General features: G+C 45.6%; 1 protein-coding gene across 15 annotated transcripts in view; it reads left to right on the forward strand.

Annotated features, from left to right (window-relative positions):
* LOC110500735 (actin-binding LIM protein 2-like) overlaps positions 1-17,434 on the forward strand; it is a 136,099-nt gene extending 118,665 nt beyond the window's left edge. For 14 of the 15 annotated variants that reach the window (XM_036958217.1, XM_036958224.1, XM_036958215.1 and 11 more), the window contains 4 exons: positions 1,836-1,902; positions 3,163-3,170; positions 3,338-3,418; positions 17,207-17,434. In XM_036958217.1, coding sequence (XP_036814112.1) covers positions 1,836-1,902; positions 3,163-3,170; positions 3,338-3,418; positions 17,207-17,320 — 270 coding nt within the window. In that variant the 3' untranslated portion in view covers positions 17,321-17,434. The remainder of the gene's footprint in view (positions 1-1,835; positions 1,903-3,162; positions 3,171-3,337; positions 3,419-17,206) is intronic. The other variant, XM_036958216.1, reaches the window with a different exon arrangement.
* The last annotated feature ends 2,223 nt before the right edge of the window (positions 17,435-19,657 follow it).

Raw genomic sequence — 19,657 nt, forward strand, 5'->3', positions numbered from 1 at the left:
TACAATAGATGTTAACCTATACGGGGTGGCAGGTAGCCTAGTGGTTAGATCCTTGGGCCAGTAACTGAAAGGTTGCTAGATCGAATCCCTGAGCTGACAAGGTATTTTTCTGTCGTTCTTCCCCTGAACAAGGCAGTTAACCCACTGTTCCCCAGTTGGCCGTCATTGTAAATAAGAATTTGTTCTTAGCCGACTTGCCTTGTTAAAGAGAATAAAAAAATTGTTTCAGTTGTAAGATGTGATTAGGAAAGGAAGCTATTTCCCTTATCAACATAGGAAGGTTGGGTGTTTTTTTAAACTTTTGGACCGGGAAATCATGTGTTACAGCTTTTATAATCAGATTCCATGTAGGCCTATCACTCGTTACCACTGACTGTACAGACTATTAGGAGAAAGAGTTTATTATGATGGTTGTGCTACCACCGAGGAGGTTTAGTCTAACCTTAATGGTGTGTTATTGCTGCTTAAGTGTTTGTTGAAGTATGGGGTTGGGGTAGACAGAGGGGTGAAATAGTTGAAGGTTTAGCAGGAAATGAGAAATGTGGACCGTATCAGACCCCAGTAGCGTGTTACAATGAATACGTTAATTCTGTAACCGGATTGGCTGTTACTCCTCACCAGCCAATGCCTGTGGCAGCTGAGGCAGAGGCAATGTATGGCTATTATGGAGGGGGGGGGCTAAAGGAGTAGTCCACTATTTTACAACTTGATGTCAGATGGCTCCTCACCCTGAAAGTAGTCTGTGTAGTCTGTGGGCCAAGAGAATTTGTAATCCAGGGTTCAGTTTTCTTTAAAACAGCCGCTACAAACTTCAGCTAACCTAAACCACCACAAGATACATGGAAGTGATGGGAGCATGTGCTACAAACTTCAGCTAACCTAAACCACCACAAGATACATGGAAGTGATGGGAGCATGTGCTACAAACTTCAGCTAACCTAAACCACCACAAGATACATGGAAGTGATGGGAGCATGTGCTACAAACTTCAGCTAACCTAAACCACCACAAGATACATGGAAGTGATGGGAGCATGTGCTACAAAATGATGTTGAAAACACCTGAAATCAATTCAAATCAACTCCATATGAATCACGTCCATTGATTTAATGAGCTGAGGATGGAGAAGTTGCTTTTTCTGAACGTCTTCCTTTCTGTCCCACCCTGAGAAACACCAGAGATTCAGTTACATTGAGACTGGGACCTGAACCAAACCAGAACGAAGGCACTGTAGCTAAGCCAGTTCCCCTAAACTCCATCAATACATTGTAATATTTCTGAAAGCAGATTTGAGTCCGTGGGAGAAGTCTACAGTCAGTGTGCAGTTGAGAATGTGTGTGAGTCGGAGAAGTCTACAGTCAGTGTGCAGTTGAGAATGTGTGTGAGTCGGAGAAGTCTACAGTCAGTGTGCAGTTGAGAATGTGTGCGAGTCGGTGAAGTCTACAGTCAGTGTGCAGTTGAGAATGTGTGTGAGTCGACCTCTCTGTGATTATAGCGACCTTCGGACAGACATATTTTGTGTCATTTCTCCTTGACCCAAAGAGAAAAGGAACGTAGAGAAAAACAAATCTGTTCTTTGTTACTGCACGGTACAGTAAACGCATGATGTCTGGAAACTGTCAAATACGACCAGATGGAGTTAGGTGTTTTGACCTTGTCTGTTTTTAGTCTAAACCGACTCTGTGTGTGTGTGTGTGTGTGTGTGTGTGTGTGTGTGTGTGTGTGTGTGTGTGTGTGTGTGTGTGTGTGTGTGTGTGTGTGTGTGTGTGTGTGTGTGCGTGCGTGCGTGCGTGCGTGCGTGCGTGCGTGCGTGTGTGCGTGTGCGTCCTCCCCAGGAGGTTGCCGACCATGTTGAGGTTGACCCAGACCAGCAGGACTCCCACAGCTGGGGAGGAATGAGAGGTAGGACCTAGATCTACAATACTAGATCTGTTAGCTCATTGATGCCATGTTGAAAAAGGTTGACCCTAGATCTACAATATTCCACATACAACACCCGTTCTGCCAGTCACATTCTGTTAAAAGTCCCCAAGCACACACATCCCTGGGTCGCTCCTCTTTTCAGTTCGCTGCAACTAGCGACTGGAACGAGCTGCAACAAACACTCAAACTGGATGGTTTTATCTCAATCTCTTCATTCAAAGACTCAATCATGGACACTCTTACTGACAGTTGTGGCTGCTTTGTGTGATGTATTGTTGTCTCTACCTTCTTGCCCTTTGTGCTGTTGTCTGTGCCCAATAATATTTGTGCCATATTTTGTGCTGCTACCATGTTGTTGCCATGTTGTGTTGCTACCATGTTGTTGTCATGTTGTGCTGCTACCATGCTGTTGCCATGTTGTGTTGCTACCATGTTGTTGTCATGTTGTGTTGCTACCATGCTGTTGCCATGTTGTGTTGCTACCATGTTGTTGTCATGTTGTGTTGCTACCATGCTGTGTTGTCATGTATTGCTGCCTTGCTATGTTGTTGTCTTTAGGTCTCTCTTTATGTAGTGTTGTGTTGTCTCTCTTGTCATGATGTGTGTTTTGTCCTATACTGTATATATCATTTATTTTATCCCCGTCCCTGCAGGAGGCGTTTGGCCTTTTGGTAGGCCGTCATTGTAAATAAGAATTTGTTCTTAACTGACTTGCCTAGTTAATTTAAAGTTAAATTAAAATAAATTAAATGCACTTTTAATGGGAAGCAGTTCAGGTGGACGGGTTTTCACTCAAGGCTGCTGAAGCCACATCCTTTTGCCTAATGAGTTACATCAGTGTGAGTCACCGCTCCAGAGCTGTCTGCCTCAGCATGCTCCTGCTATTCCTCAGCCAGAGAGCACACACAGTGCCAAGCCTGTAAAAGCATAGTTTCACAGAGTCTGTGTGTGTGTGTGGGGGGGTGGGGGGGGGGGGGGGGGGGGGAGTGTGTTTTGTGTCAGTGGGAGAGAGTGGGTCCCAGGCTTTTTTAAAGCCTTTGACGTACTGAGCTGGAACACAATATCTCATAAGTTATTAAAATAATCACTTTCATTTGCATCTATGTATTTTATTTGTGCTGTAATTGATTTGCTCTTTTATGGTAGTTTTCATACTGAAATAATTACACAGTCATTAATCTGACATTTCTCTCTCTCTTTCTCCCTCTTTTTCACTCTTTCCTTTGTCCTCTCCTCCAGAGTACAAGGTAAGGGTCAATGTTTCACATCATGTTAGCGTCATGTGTTTGGCAAATACACTTTGATATCTTTGGCTAAATCTATTGTAGATTATATTATCTCTCTCCCCAGGCTGGCTGTAGTGTTAAATAGGTGACAGCGTGTGTTTTTTCCTGTGTGCATGTGTTCCTTCCAGGTGTACCCCTATGAGGTGCTGTCTGTGACCCACAGGGTGAGGGTGAAGCTACCCAGAGATGTGGACCGTACCAGACTGGAGGTGAGAAGCCATCATATTTCTCTCCCCCCCCCCCTCCCCCATCCTTCTTTATTTCTCTCTCTGCCTCTATCTCACTCTCTACCTCAGCACTTAGGGCAAAGATATTTTCTCTTTTCTCTAGCTCTACCCCTCCCTCCCTCCCTCCCTCCCTCCCTCCCTCCCTCCCTCCCACCCTCCCTCCCTCTCTCCCTCCCTCCCTCCCTCCCTCCCTCCCTCCCTCCCTCCCACCCTCCCTCCCTCCCTCCCTCCCACCCTCCCTCCCTCTCTCCCTCCCTCCCTCCCTCCCTCCCTCCCTCCCTCCCTCCCTCGCTCCCTCCCTCCCTCCCTCCCTCCCTCCCTCCCACCCTCCCTCCCACCCTCCCTCCCACCCTCCCTCCCTCCCTCCCTCCCTCCCTCCCTCCCTCTGTCCTGTGAGACTCCAGTCTCCAGTCCTGTGGTGATCTGGTTATGAATCCTACCATCCTACAGGGAGACTGAGACGAGCTCTTCCACAGCGCTCCAGAACCTCAGCGTGTGTGTTCTCCACCTGGCCTCTCATCACGTTGTCCCAACGTTGTGAGAGTAGCGTTGTGGCAATGTTGACGGCCTGCTCCCTCCCCTAGCATCACCGTGACTTATAAACTAGTGATTTATCATGCCGTGTATCACCCCTAAACTTCCACCCTCTGTGTGTGTGTGTGTGTGTGTGTGTGTGTGCGTGCGTGCGTGCGTGTGCATTATGATGATAATGGCACCGTTTTACGGGCTCCAAACCAACTGATAGTTTTTTAGTTTTTTTTTGCATTGTTTGTAACTTAGTTTGTACATAAAGTTGCTGCTACCTTCTCGTATGACCGAAAAGAGCGTCTGGATATCAGAACAGTGATTACTCACCTCAAACTGGACAAAGATTTTTAAAATATTTTTATGTTATAAGTCCGACACCAAGACTACTCATCTCATGGTGTGTCACTGTCCACAACAAATCACATACACTACCGTTGAAAAGTTTGGGGTCACTTAGAAATGTCCTTGTTTTGAAAGAAAATCACTTTTTTTTAAAACATTAAAATAACATCAAATTGATCAGAAATACAGTGTAGACATTGTTAATGTTGTAAATGACTATTGTAGATGAAAAATCCCGGAGCCGCCTCTTCACTGTTGACATTGAGACTGGACCGAGAACTCTGCCTAGAAGGACAGCATCCCGGAGCCGCCTCTTCACTGTTGACATTGAGACTGGACAGAGCACTCTGCCTAGAAGGACAGCATCCCGGAGCCGCCTCTTCACTGTTGACATTGAGACTGGACAGAGAACTCTGCCCAGAAGGACAGCATCCCGGAGCCGCCTCTTCACTGTTGGCATTGAGACTGGACAGAGAAATCTGCCTAGAAGGACAGCATCCCGGAGCCGCCTCTTCACTGTTGACATTGAGACTGGACAGAGAACTCTGCCCAGAAGGCCAGCATCCCGGAGCCGCCTCTTCACTGTTGACATTGAGACTGGACAGAGAACTCTGCCTAGAAGGACAGCATCCCGGAGCCGCCTCTTCACTGTAACGTTGAGACTGGTGTTTTGCAAGAGAGAGAGAGAAAGAGAGAGAGAGAGAGAGAGAAAGAGAGAGAGAGAGAGAGAGAGAGAGAGAGAGAGAGAGACAGAGAGAGAGAGAGAGACAGAGAGAGAGAGAGAGAGAGAGAGAGAGAGAGAGAGACAGAGAGAGAGAGAGAGAGAGAGATCATTGTCCTCAGTACTCCCTGTTCTCAGTGTATTCTACCCACACATGCGCGTACATTCACACAGCCCCATGGTGTGTGTACCATGTTGCATTCATCTGATGTGATGCCAGCAGTGCCTTGCCCAGATTCCTCCCTTCTCCGCTGTGGATGCCTAGTCGGTATATAAACCAGGTGATTGACCATCACACGATGACAGCTTGTGTCTAATTTACAGTCGACATCGCCATGGAGACGTATAGGCAAGAGTCGATCTTTAACCTTGTTGCCAACTTAATACTTTTATGATCTAGCTGTTAATGTCTTTGTCCTTGGGCAAAATCAATTCCATACCGTGTTTTTGTTCCATTGTATAATACTGACATTTTGGGAGAATGTTATAGAGTGTTTGTAATGCGAACCCGGCTGGGGTCGGACCGGGCGGTGGTTTGGAGGAAGGTTTCTGAGGCAAGGGATTTGATTTGGTGTGTTAAACCTAATGATAAAACGCACACTCACACACCTGTGACCAACACAGTTCTCATGTTGAACACAATAGGTTTTGGGTCTCATTTCACATAGATTGTAGAATGAGGTCTGATAGTGAAGAAAGCTGCTTAACCAATACTTGACTAGTGTCAGTGCATGTGGCTTTGGGTGTTAAAATATGTCTGACTGTAGGTCTATATTTGGACCCAGAGGATAGCTAAGCATTATAAGCATATGTTCGGCATGATATAGCACTTATCTCCAATATATTTAAATACAAATGTAAATACGTATTTACAGGGTTTTCTTTCTTGCGTCGGTCAAACCTGAAGTCACCTTGTCGAAACTCTTCACACAGTCAGCGAAACAGAAGTGTGTGTGGACCAAACTGTGAATTATTTTTCATTTGCTTTCACACAAAACGCATCCAATGACCACATTCTCCGAAATCCCTGAACTCTTTTCTCATTCATACTCCACCACCTGCAAAACTATATATTTGCAGCACATGCTTTCAAATGCTAACACAATGTTTCCAAAACTGTTAAAAACACATTCAAAACAGAATGCAGTAACCAGTAACCATTTCTGCAGTAAAAGCAGATTGAAACATAGAAAACAGAATATTATCAGATGTGCAGGAAATTGCCATTGTTGACATGGTAATTGGCAACAATGCAATACAACTGAGGGAAATGCGGGCAGACATAGTGCGGGCAGACAAAATCACTTTTGGGAATGTGAATATGGTCAGCACAACTGTTGCCAGAGTCATAGAGAAACATAAAATAAGGATGAATCAGAATTGGTGAACGTGTGAAAGAACCTCGGTATCAATATGTCCAAGTAAGATGCCTGTTCAATAACCAAACAGGGTAGATACCCAGCTATGCATAATGTAAAGTACTGTAAAACAGGATTTACTGTATTTTAGAGAGTAATGGAGATGGAAACCAGGCAAACTGCACGTACATTCATCTTTTGTGGATGAAGCTGGATTCAACCTGGCAAAAACACGCCGCAGGGCAAGAAATGTGATTGGACAGAGAGGAGCTAACATCACAATGTGCACCACTGTCCTGTGATGGTTTTCTGTTACACAAACCACTCATTGGCCCCTACAATACAGAGAGGCTCAGTTATTTTCTGGATGACCTGCATAATCGACTTGTGCCAGCGGAGGAGAGAGGGGCAAGAAACTCCCCTCTACCTTTGTTGTTGTGTGGGATAATGTGGCATTCCACCACTCTGCTGCAGTCACAGACTGGTTTACTGCACATCCCAGGATGTCAGTACTATTCCTGCCTCCATACTCCCCCTTCCTAAACCCCATAGAGGAGGTTTTCTCTGCGTGGAGATGGAAGGTTTATGACCAACATCCACATGATCAGATGTCCTTACTGGATGCTATGAATGTGGGGTGGTGTGGAGACACTTCTCCTGAAGACAGGCAGGGTGTAGAGACACTTCTCCTGAAGACTGCCAGGGTGTGGAGACACTTCTCCTGAAGACTGCCAGGGTGTGGAGACAATTCTCCTGAAGACTGCCAGGGTGTAGAGACACTTCTCCTGAAGACTGCCAGGGTGTAGAGACACTTCTCCTGAAGACTGGCAGGGTGTGGAGACACTTCTCCTGAAGACTGCCAGGGTGTGGAGACACTTCTCCTGAAGACTGTCAGGGTGTGGAGACACTTCTCCTGAAGACTGTCAGGGTGTGGAGACACTTCTCCTGAAGACTGGCAGGGTGTGGAGACACTTCTCCTGAAGACTGGCAGGGTGTGGAGACACTTCTCCTGAAGACTGTCAGGGTGTGGAGACACTTCTCCTGAAGACTGTCAGGGTGTGGAGACACTTCTCCTGAAGACTGTCAGGGTGTGGAGACACTTCTCCTGAAGACTGCCAGGGTGTGGAGACACTTCTCCTGAAGACTGTCAGGGTGTGGAGACACTTCTCCTGAAGACTGCCAGGGTGTGGAGACACTTCTCCTGAAGACTGTCAGGGTGTGGAGACACTTCTCCTGAAGACTGTCAGGGTGTGGAGACACTTCTCCTGAAGACTGTCAGGGTGTGGAGACACTTCTCCTGAAGACTGGCAGGGTGTGGAGACACTTCTCCTGAAGACTGGCAGGGTGTGGAGACACTTCTCCTGAAGACTGTCAGGGTGTGGAGACACTTCTCCTGAAGACTGTCAGGGTGTGGAGACACTTCTCCTGCAGACTGTCAGGGTGTGGAGACACTTCTCCTGAAGACTGCCAGGGTGTGGAGACACTTCTCCTGAAGACTGGCAGGGTGTGGAGACACTTCTCCTGAAGACTGGCAGGGTGTGGAGACACTTCTCCTGAAGACTGTCAGGGGGTGGAGACACTTCTCCTGAAGACTGGCAGGGTGTGGAGACACTTCTCCTGAAGACTGGCAGGGTGTGGAGACACTTCTCCTGAAGACTGGCAGGGTGTGGAGACACTTCTCCTGAAGACTGCCAGGGTGTGGAGACACTTCTCCTGAAGACTGGCAGGGTGTGGAGACACTTCTCCTGAAGACTGGCAGCGTGTGGAGACACTTCTCCTGAAGACGGCCAGGGTGTGGAGACACTTCTCCTGAAGACTGTCAGGGTGTGGAGACACTTCTCCTGAAGACTGGCAGGGTGTGGAGACACTTCTCCTGAAGACTGGCAGGGTGTGGGGACACTTCTCCTGAAGACTGTCAGGGTGTGGAGACACTTCTCCTGAAGACTGGCAGGGTGTGGAGACACTTCTCCTGAAGACGGCCAGGGTGTGGAGACACTTCTCCTGAAGACTGCCAGGGTGTAGAGACACTTCTCCTGAAGACTGCCAGGGTGTGGAGACACTTCTCCTGAAGACTGCCAGGGTGTAGAGACACTTCTCCTGAAGACTGGCAGGGTGTGGAGACACTTCTCCTGAAGACGGCCAGGGTGTGGAGACACTTCTCCTGAAGACTGCCAGGGTGTAGATACACTTCTCCTGAAGACTGGCAGGGTGTGGAGACACTTCTCCTGAAGACGGCCAGGGTGTGGAGACACTTCTCCTGAAGACTGTCAGGGTGTGGAGACACTTCTCCTGAAGACTGGCAGGGTGTGGAGACACTTCTCCTGAAGACTGCCAGGGTGTAGAGACACTTCTCCTGAAGACTGCCAGGGTGTGGAGACACTTCTCCTGAAGACTGCCAGGGTGTAGAGACACTTCTCCTGAAGACTGGCAGGGTGTGGAGACACTTCTCCTGAAGACGGCCAGGGTGTGGAGACACTTCTCCTGAAGACTGCCAGGGTGTAGAGACACTTCTCCTGAAGACTGGCAGGGTGTGGAGACACTTCTCCTGAAGACGGCCAGGGTGTGGAGACACTTCTCCTGAAGACTGTCAGGGTGTGGAGACACTTCTCCTGAAGACTGGCAGGGTGTGGAGACACTTCTCCTGAAGACTGGCAGGGTGTGGAGACACTTCTCCTGAAGACTGGCAGGGTGTAGAGACACTTCTCCTGAAGACTGGCAGGGTGTGGAGACACTTCTCCTGAAGACTGGCAGGGTGTGGAGACACTTCTCCTGAAGACGGCCAGGGTGTAGAGACACTTCTCCTGAAGACGGCCAGGGTGTGGAGACACTTCTCCTGAAGACTGCCAGGGTTAGATTAGACATTCCAGAAGACACTTTCCAAGATGCATCGCCAGAGAAGATATAAGATGTGATGTTGATGAGAACTTGTGGCCAAATGCAGAACTAGAACCCTCACAATACTGTACAGTATGAGTATTATATTATACATGTTGATGAGAACTAGAACCCTCACTGTACTGTACAGTATGAGTGATTATACTATACATGTTGATGAGAACTAGAACCCTCACAGTACTGTACAGTATGAGTGATTAAACTGAGTGATTATACTATACATGTTGATGAGAACTAGAACCCTCACAGTACTGTACAGTATGAGTGATTAAACTGAGTGATTATACTATACATGTTGATGAGAACTAGAACCCTCACAGTACTGTACAGTATGAGTGATTAAACTGAGTGATTATACTATACATGTTGATGAGAACTAGAACCCTCACAGTACTGTACAGTATGAGTGATTATACTATACATGTTGATGAGAACTAGAACCCTCACAGTACTGTACAGTATGAGTGTTATACTATACATGTTGATGAGAACTAGAACCCTCACAGTACTGTACAGTATGAGTGATTATACTATACATGTTGATGAGAACTATAACCCTCACAGTACTGTACAGTATGAGTGATTATACTATACATGTTGATGAGAACTAGAACCCTCACAGTACTGTACAGTATGAGTGTTATACTATACATGTTGATGAGAACTAGAACCCTCACAGTACTGTACAGTATGAGTGATTAAACTGAGTGATTATACTATACATGTTGATGAGAACTAGAACCCTCACAGTACTGTACAGTATGAGTGATTATACTATACATGTTGATGAGAACTAGAACCCTCACAGTACTGTACAGTATGAGTGATTATACTATACATGTTGATGAGAACTAGAACCCTCACAGTACTGTACAGTATGAGTGTTATACTACACATGTTGATGAGAACTAGAACCCTCACAGTACTGTACAGTATGAGTGTTATACTACACATGTTGATGAGAACTAGAATCCTCACATTACTGTACAGTATGAGTGTTATACTATACATGTTGATGAGAACTAGAACCCTCACAGTACTGTACAGTATGAGTGATTATACTATACATGTTGATGAGAACTAGAACCCTCACAGTACTGTACAGTATGAGTGTTATACTATACATGTTGATGAGAACTAGAACCCTCACAGTACTGTACAGTATGAGTGATTAAACTGAGTGATTATACTATACATGTTGATGAGAACTAGAACCCTCACAGTACTGTACAGTATGAGTGTTATACTATACATGTTGATGAGAACTAGAACCCTCACAGTACTGTACAGTATGAGTGATTATACTATACATGTTGATGAGAACTAGAACCCTCACAGTACTGTACAGTATGAGTGTTATACTATACATGTTGATGAGAACTAGAACCCTCACAGTACTGTACAGTATGAGTGATTATACTATACATGTTGATGAGAACTAGAATCCTCACATTACTGTACAGTATGAGTGTTATACTATACATGTTGATGAGAACTAGAATCCTCACATTACTGTACAGTATGAGTGTTATACTACACATGTTGATGAGAACTAGAATCCTCACATTACTGTACAGTATGAGTGTTATACTATACATGTTGATGAGAACTAGAACCCTCACAGTACTGTACAGTATGAGTGATTATACTATACATGTTGATGAGAACTAGAATCCTCACATTACTGTACAGTATGAGTGTTATACTATACATGTTGATGAGAACTAGAACCCTCACATTACTGTACAGTATGAGTGTTATACTATACATGTTGTTTTTGTTGTAATTATTATTGCAACCCTGGAATTTCAGGAATTGTTTTTTGTTTCAACTTTTTATTTTTCACAAGTAAATTACAATATGCAAAGATATAGAAAAGATAAAGGCTATTAAAGCACATTGACTTCAACTTCAAAGAGATAAGTTCATAGTTTATGTAATGCTCTCTGTTGTTAGTGTTTTTTAGGTCAGTGTGTTAGGAGTGACAACGTATGCTTTCTGAGTGAGAACTGTTGCCAGTGTTCTGGTCCAACGAGCTTATTCTGAGACATGTATGAAGTGTTTTGGAGTTTTGGAGGTGAGATGAACTGTTTGGCCAAGATGCATGTCGGTCATGCAGACTGTGTGAAGAGTTTTGAAAAAGGGGCTTCAGTATTGACCGATGCTTGTTAGCAATTGAAAAAAAAAACTGTAAATACTAAATAATAATCACAAAAGCAGGTTGTAAATACATTTTAAGAGGATGAAGTTCCTCGTAGACCCAGTCTTTCAGTCTTAAGGGTTAGGGTTTGGGAGAAATGCTTACCCTCCAGATCAAGCCCTCAGTCCCTCTGTGCTCACCCCAGACAGAGTGTGTCCACATCAGGCCCCAGCTCTGCTCCCCTGGGGGAAGGGGTGGGTGTGGTGGTGAGGGAACCATGTTCATGGCCAAAACCTCAACAATGCGCACTCTCTCTCTCTCTCTCTCTCTCTCTCTCTCTCTCTCTCTCTCTCTCTCTCTCTCTCTCTCTCTATCTCTCTATCTCTCTCTCTCTCTCTCTCTCTCTCTCTCTCTGTCTCTGTCTCTCTCTCCCTCTCTCTCTCTCTCTCTCTCTCTCTCTCTCTCTCTCTCTCTCTCTCTCTCTCTCTCTCTCTCTCTCTCTCTCATATCAAAGGATCCACAGTGGTGTAAAGTACTTCTTAAGTCATATTCGGGGTTTATCTGTACTTTTACTGTGCTATTTATATTTTTGACAAATTTTACTTTTATTTCACTACATTCCTAAAGAAAATGTTGTACTTTTTACTACATACATTTTCTCTGACACCCAGAAGTCCTCGTTACATTTTAAATGCTTAGCAGGACAGGAAAATGGTCCAGTCACGCACTTATCAAGAGAACATCCCTGGTCATCCCTACTGCCTCTGATCTGGTGGACTCACTAAACAGAGAACATCCCTGGTCATCCCTACTGCCTCTGATCTGGTGGACTCACTAAACAGAGAACATACCTGGTCATCCCTACTGCCTCTGATCTGGTGGACTCACTAAACAGAGAACATACCTGGTCATCCCTGCTACCTCTGATCTGGTGGACTCACTAAACAGAGAACATACCTGGTCATCCCTACTGCCTCTGATCTGGTGGACTCACTAAACAGAGAACATACCTGGTCATCCCTGCTGCCTCTGATCTGGTGGACTCACTAAACAGAGAACATACCTGGTCATCCCTACTGCCTCTGATCTGGTGGACTCACTAAACAGAGAACATACCTGGTCATCCCTACTGCCTCTGATCTGGTAGACTCACTAAACAGAGAACATACCTGGTCATCCCTACTGCCTCTGATCTGGTGGACTCACTAAACAGAGAACATACCTGGTCATCCATACTGCCTCTGATCTGGTGGACTCACTAAACAGAGAACATACCTGGTCATCCATACTGCCTCTGATCTGGTGGACTCACTAAACAGAGAACATACCTGGTCATCCATACTGCCTCTGATCTGGTGGACTCACTAAACAGAGAACATACCTGGTCATCACTACTGCCTCTGATCTGGTGGACTCACTAAACACACATGCTTTGTTTGTAAATTATGTCTGAGTGTTGGAGTGTGCCCCTGGCTATCTGCAAATAAATACAAACAAGGAATTGGTGCCGTCTGGTTTGCTTGACCTTTTACTGCAGGGGGCTAAATCAGGTTCACACAGAGTGTTTCTTGGTCGTCTTAAACAAATCTACTTTGAAACAAAAGTATAAACCTCACACACGTACCATGTCAGATATAGAGTTGAAAAATATGAGTAACTATCCACTCATGAGGCCACTAGGTCATTTGACTGCAGGATAGAGCTACAATAAGGAATTTGAAATGATTTATACGTTTACTTTTAAGTGGTATTTTACTGGGGGACTTTCACTTTTATTTGTGTCGTTTTCCATTAAGATATCTTTATGACGATTGGGTACTTTTTACACCACCAAATGCATTTGATGTGTCATCATAGTGGTCTCTGATTGGTGGTCATCATTTGGTGTGTCATAATAGTGGTCTCTGATTGGTGGTCATCATTTGGTGTGTCATCATAGTGGTCTCTGATTGGTGGTCATCATTTGGTGTGTCATCATAGTGGTCTCTGATTGGTGGTCATCATTTGGTGTGTCATCATAGTGGTCTCTGATTGGTGGTCATCATTTAGTGTGTCATCATAGTGGTCTCTGATTGGTGGTCATAATTTGGTGTGTCATCATAGTGGTCTCTGATTGGTGGTCATCATTTGGTGTGTCATTATAGTGGTCTCAGATTGGTGGTCATCATTTGGTGTGTCATCATAGTGGTCTCTGATTGGTGGTCATAATAGTGGTCTCTGATTGGTGGTCATCATTTGGTGTGTCATTATAGTGGTCTCTGATTGGTGGTCATCATTTGGTGTGTCATAATAGTGGTCTCTGATTGGTGGTCATCATTTGGTGTGTCATCATAGTGGTCTCTGATTGGTGGTCATCATTTGGTGTGTCATCATAGTGGTCTCTGATTGGTGGTCATCATTTGGTGTGTCATCATAGTGGTCTCTGATTGGTGGTCATCATTTGGTGTGTCATCATAGTGGTTTCTGATTGGTGTGTCATCATTTGGTGTGTCATCATAGTGGTCTCTGATTGGTGGTCATCATTTAGTGTGTCATCATAGTGGTCTCTGATTGGTGGTCATCATTTGGTGTGTCATCATAGTGGTCTCTGATTGGTGGTCATCATTTGGTGTGTCATTATAGTGGTCTCAGATTGGTGGTCATCATTTGGTGTGTCATCATAGTGGTCTCTGATTGGTGGTCATCATAGTGGTCTCTGATTGGTGGTCATCATTTGGTGTGTCATTATAGTGGTCTCAGATTGGTGGTCATCATTTGGTGTGTCATAATAGTGGTCTCTGATTGGTGGTCATCATTTGGTGTGTCATCATAGTGGTCTCTGACTGGTGGTCATCATTTGGTGTGTCATCATAGTGGTCTCTGATTGGTGGTCATCATTTGGTGTGTCATCATAGTGGTCTCTGACTGGTGGTCATCATTTGGTGTGTCATCATAGTGGTCTCTGATTGGTGGTCATCATTTGGTGTGTCATTATAGTGGTCTCTGATTGGTGGTCATCATAGTGGTCTCTGATTGGTGGTCATCATTTGGTGTGTCATTATAGTGGTCTCAGATTGGTGGTCATCATTTGGTGTGTCATCATAGTGGTCTCTGACTGGTGGTCATCATTTGGTGTGTCATCATAGTGGTCTCTGATTGGTGGTCATCATTTGGTGTGTCATAATAGTGGTCTCTGATTGGTGGTCATCATTTGGTGTGTCATCATAGTGGTCTCTGACTGGTGGTCATCATTTGGTGTGTCATCATAGTGGTCTCTGATTGGTGGTCATCATTTGGTGTGTCATAATAGTGGTCTCTGATTGGTGGTCATCATTTGGTGTGTCATCATAGTGGTCTCTGACTGGTGGTCATCATTTGGTGTGTCATCATAGTGGTCTCTGATTGGTGGTCATCATTTGGTGTGTCATCATAGTGGTCTCTGACTGGTGGTCATCATTTGGTGTGTCATCATAGTGGTCTCTGATTGGTGGTCATCATTTGGTGTGTCATTATAGTGGTCTCTGATTGGTGGTCATCATAGTGGTCTCTGATTGGTGGTCATCATTTGGTGTGTCATTATAGTGGTCTCAGATTGGTGGTCATCATTTGGTGTGTCATCATAGTGGTCTCTGATTGGTGGTCATCATTTGGTGTGTCATCATAGTGGTCTCTGATTGGTGGTCATCATAGTGGTCTCTGATTGGTGGTCATCATAGTGGTCTCTGACTGGTGGTCATCATTTGGTGTGTCATTATAGTGGTCTCTGATTGGTGGTCATCATAGTGGTCTCTGATTGGTGGTCATCATTTGGTGTGTCATCATAGTGGTCTCTGATTGGTGGTCATCATTTGGTGTGTCATCATAGTGGTCTCTGACTAGCAGTCAGACTCGCTCAGGTGGAACAAACTTAAACTTGCACTTTTTTTGATCAAAACTGAAAGGGGTCATAATATATTTTAAAAGTAATCCAATAAGTATTCATCTACTTTTTCAAAAGTATCTGTAATTAAAGTATCTGTAATATGATTACAATATTCTTGTTGGTAATGTAACCAATTACTCCCCAACCGTGACCAATTACTCCCCAACCGTGTGTGTGTGTGTGTGTGTGTGTGTGTGTGTTAGTCTGAGTTTGTAGGGGAGGGGATCCTCTTGCTATAAAGGGGTTGAGTGAGTGGACCGCACTCAAGAGGGCATTTCACAAGACATGGACTCTTAAACAGGCTGGTGTCAATAGAGATGAGGCACTGTCTGTGGTTGATACTGTAGCTACAATTATGACTGTGTGTGCTGATAAAAGTGAACTCTGTATATTTGATAGTATCTGTCTCTCTCTCTGTGTGTCATACACTTCCTGATCAAAAGTATGTGGACACCTGCTCATCGAACATCTCATTCAAAATCATGGGTATTAATATGGAGTTGGTCCCCCCTTTGCTGCAATAACAGCCTCCACTCTTCTGGGAAGGAGTCCCACTAGATGTTGGAACATTGCTGCGGGGACTTTGTTCCATTCAGCCACAACAGCATTAGTGAGGTCGGGCACTCTTTGCAGGCCAATTAAATTCCTCCACACTGATCTCAACAAACCATTTCTGTATGGACCTCGTTTGTGTGCGAGTGGATTGTCATGCTGAAACAGGAAAGGGCTTTCCCCTGTTGACACATTGTTGGAAGCACAGAATCGTCTAGAATGCTGTAGTGTTAAGAACTAAGGGGCCTTGCCCAAAACATGAAAAACAGCCCCAGAACATTATTCCTCCTCCACCAAGCTTTACAGCTGGCATTGTGCATTCAGGCATGTAGTGTTCTCCTGGCATCCGCCAAACCCAGATTTGTCTGTCGGACTGCCAGATGGTGAAGTATGATTCATCACTCCAGAGAACGCGTTTCCACTGCTCCAGAGTCCAATGGCGGCGAGCTTTACACCACTCCACCAGCCGACGCTTAGCATTGCTCATGGAGATCATGTGTTGACTTTACTTCCAGAGGCAGTGTGGGACTCGGTAGTGAGCGTTGTACGCACTTCAGCACGCAGCGGTCCATTTCTGTGAGCTTGTGTGACCTACCACTTCACAGCTGAGCCGTTGCAATAACAGCACTTACAGTTGACCGGGGGCAGCTCTAGCAGGGTAGAGATTTGACGAACTGACTTGTTGGAAAGGTGGCATCGTATTACGGTGCTGCGTTGAAAGTCCCTGAACTCTTCAGTACGGGCCATTCTACTGCCAATGTTTGTCTATGGAGATTGCATAGCTGTGTGCGCGATTTTATACACCTGTCAGCAACGGGTGTGGCTGAAATAGCTGAATCAAATAATTTGAAGGGGTGTCCACATACTTTTGTATATGTAGTGTATCTACAGATCTAGGATTGTCATTTGAAGGGGTGTCCACATAGTGTTGGCCATTTAGTGTATCTACAGATGTAAGATTGTCATTTGAAGGGGTGTCCACATATTTTTACCTTTATTTAACCAGGCAAGTCAGTTAAGAACAAATTCTTATTTTCAATGACGGCCTAGGAACAGTGGGTTAACTGCCTGTTCAGGGACAGAACCTTGTCAGCTCGGGGGTTAGAACTTGCAACCTTCCGGTTATTAGTCCAACGCTCTAACCACTAGGCTACCCTGCCGCCCCAATGGGTGTCCACATAGTGGGTGTCCACATAGTGGGTGTCCACATAGTGGGTGTCCACATAGTGTTGGCCATGTAGTGTCTTTCCTCTCTGCTGCTTTCACAGATTCTCTCTGCCTTGTCATTCGGAAGGAATATAAACAAATCTTGTTGTATGTGTGTTTTTTCCAGAGACACCTCTCCCCAGAGGACTTCCACCATGTGTTTGGGATGACCCTGAATCAGTTTGACCGCATGGCTCTGTGGAAGAAGAACGACATGAAAAAGAAGGCACGCCTTTTCTAAAGCCAAGCAGGAGAACGGGAGAAAAATCATTATAACGTCTCCAGTCTACAACGTCTGTCCTGTCTGGAAGAAAGAAAAAAACATCTGAAATAATCTACATATGCACCGTTACGTTACAACTGAGAAACATCCTAATCGCAGACAGAATGAGGAGTGGTTGGGAGTACCCAATGGAAATGGTTTCACAATGTCGCTGTAACATCCAACGTTGAGGCGATGTTCGTCACCTATAGCTTTTGTATGCGAGTGGTCTGAATGTTACTGTGATCACCTTTAAGGGAGGTAAGGGAGATGCATTTACATGGTCCGTCACACCACTCCTCCTCCAATCCTCTTCTCCTCTTCTCCTCTCATCTCTCTATGCGAGTTCTGCATCCCGCTCTCCCTTCCTCTGCAAAAAAGAGAAATAGCAGCTTTTCTAAAAATTAATGAGCTTTTTTTCTCTTTGTTCCTGTGTTTCTCACTGGTTTCATCTGTGTTCCTTTTACTGTGTTTGTTTCCACTTGGAACGGTTTAGTTTTCCCCTCTTATCGTTCCTTTCACTGTTTTTCTAAGGTCTCACTCTCTTTCCTTATCTACCGTGTCTTGTTTAACGTCTCTCTCTCTTTCGCTCTCTCTCTCTTTTTTCTCTCTCTCCTCTCTCCCCTCTCTCTCTCATCCCACCTCTCCTTACCTCTCCTTACCTCTCCTCTCTCCTCTCTCCTCTCTCTCTCATCCCACCTCTCCTTACCTCTCCTCTCTCCTCTCTCTCTCATCCCACCTCTCCTTACCTCTCCTCTCTCCTCTCTCTCTCATCCCACCTCTCCTTACCTCTCCTTACCTCTCCTCTCTCCTCTCTCCTCTCTGTCTCATCCCACCTCTCCTTACCTCTCCTCTCTCCTCTCTGTCTCGTCCCACCTCTCCTTACCTCTCCTCTCTCCTCTCTCCTCTCTCTCTCACCCCACCTCTCCTCTCTCCTCTCTCTCTCATCCCACCTCTCCTTACCTCTCCTCTCTCCTCTCTCTCTCATCCCACCTCTCCTTACCTCTCCTCTCTCCTCTCTCCTCTCTGTCTCGTCCCACCTCTCCTTACCTCTCCTCTCTCCTCTCTCCTCTCTGTCTCGTCCCACCTCTCCTTACCTCTCCTCTCTCCTCTCTCCTCTCTCCTCTCTGTCTCGTCCCACCTCTCCTTACCTCTCCTCTCTCCTCTCTCCTCTCTGTCTCGTCCCACCTCTCCTTACCTCTCCTCTCTCCTCTCTCCTCTCTCCTCTCTGTCTCGTCCCACCTCTCCTTACCTCTCCTCTCTCCTCTCTCCTCTCTCCTCTCTGTCTCGTCCCACCTCTCCTTACCTCTCCTCTCTCCTCTCTGTCTCGTCCCACCTCTCCTTACCTCTCCTCTCTCCTCTCTCCTCTCTCCTCTCTGTCTCGTCCCACCTCTCCTTACCTCTCCTCTCTCCTCTCTCCTCTCTGTCTCGTCCCACCTCTCCTTACCTCTCCTCTCTCCTCTCTGTCTCGTCCCACCTCTCCTTACCTCTCCTCTCTCCTCTCTCCTCTCTCCTCTCTGTCTCGTCCCACCTCTCCTTACCTCTCCTCTCTCCTCTCTGTCTCGTCCCACCTCTCCTTACCTCTCCTCTCTCCTCTCTCCTCTCTCCTCTCTGTCTCGTCCCACCTCTCCTTACCTCTCCTCTCTCCTCTCTCCTCTCTGTCTCGTCCCACCTCTCCTTACCTCTCCTCTCTCCTCTCTGTCTCGTCCCACCTCTCCTTACCTCTCCTCTTACAATTTTTTCACTCCATCTCCTTTTCTTTCCTTCATTTTCATTCCTTATCCTCCCTTTTCCCCCTGTAGCCTGCTCTAGCCTCTAACCCACCACAGATCTCATATCTGAACAACAGAGGTATCATTTTACAGCAGTGGAGGGCATGGCTACTCAGTACAGTGCGGCATGACAAGGCCAAAGACATGGATAAGAAACTACTACAGTTTGACTTCAGAAAACGTCAAAGCACCTTACTATATTTGTGTTTGTTTTCTCGTCATACAAATTGAGAGCAATCTTAAATAAAGATAAGAAAATATGTTTTACGTTGGTAGTTTATTTGCTAGCTGTGATTTGTTACAACAAGCCACTCGTAAATCAGTGAAGATAGGAGAGTTGAGGTTGGATCAGGGACAGCAGCGAGAATCATGGGTACCGGCTCTAGCATTGGCACCACTGACACCCACAGCAGATGTGTGGAGCAACAGGTTCTTTCAAGTCACGTTGTCAAACACCGCATTGCCAGACACTTTTACGTACATGGCCCTCCCATAAAAATAAAAAAAACATTATTTTTGTAAGCTATTTTTGACTTGTGGAATC

This window comes from Oncorhynchus mykiss, chromosome 21, assembly GCF_013265735.2.
Source record: "Oncorhynchus mykiss isolate Arlee chromosome 21, USDA_OmykA_1.1, whole genome shotgun sequence".
NCBI lineage: Eukaryota > Metazoa > Chordata > Actinopteri > Salmoniformes > Salmonidae > Oncorhynchus > Oncorhynchus mykiss.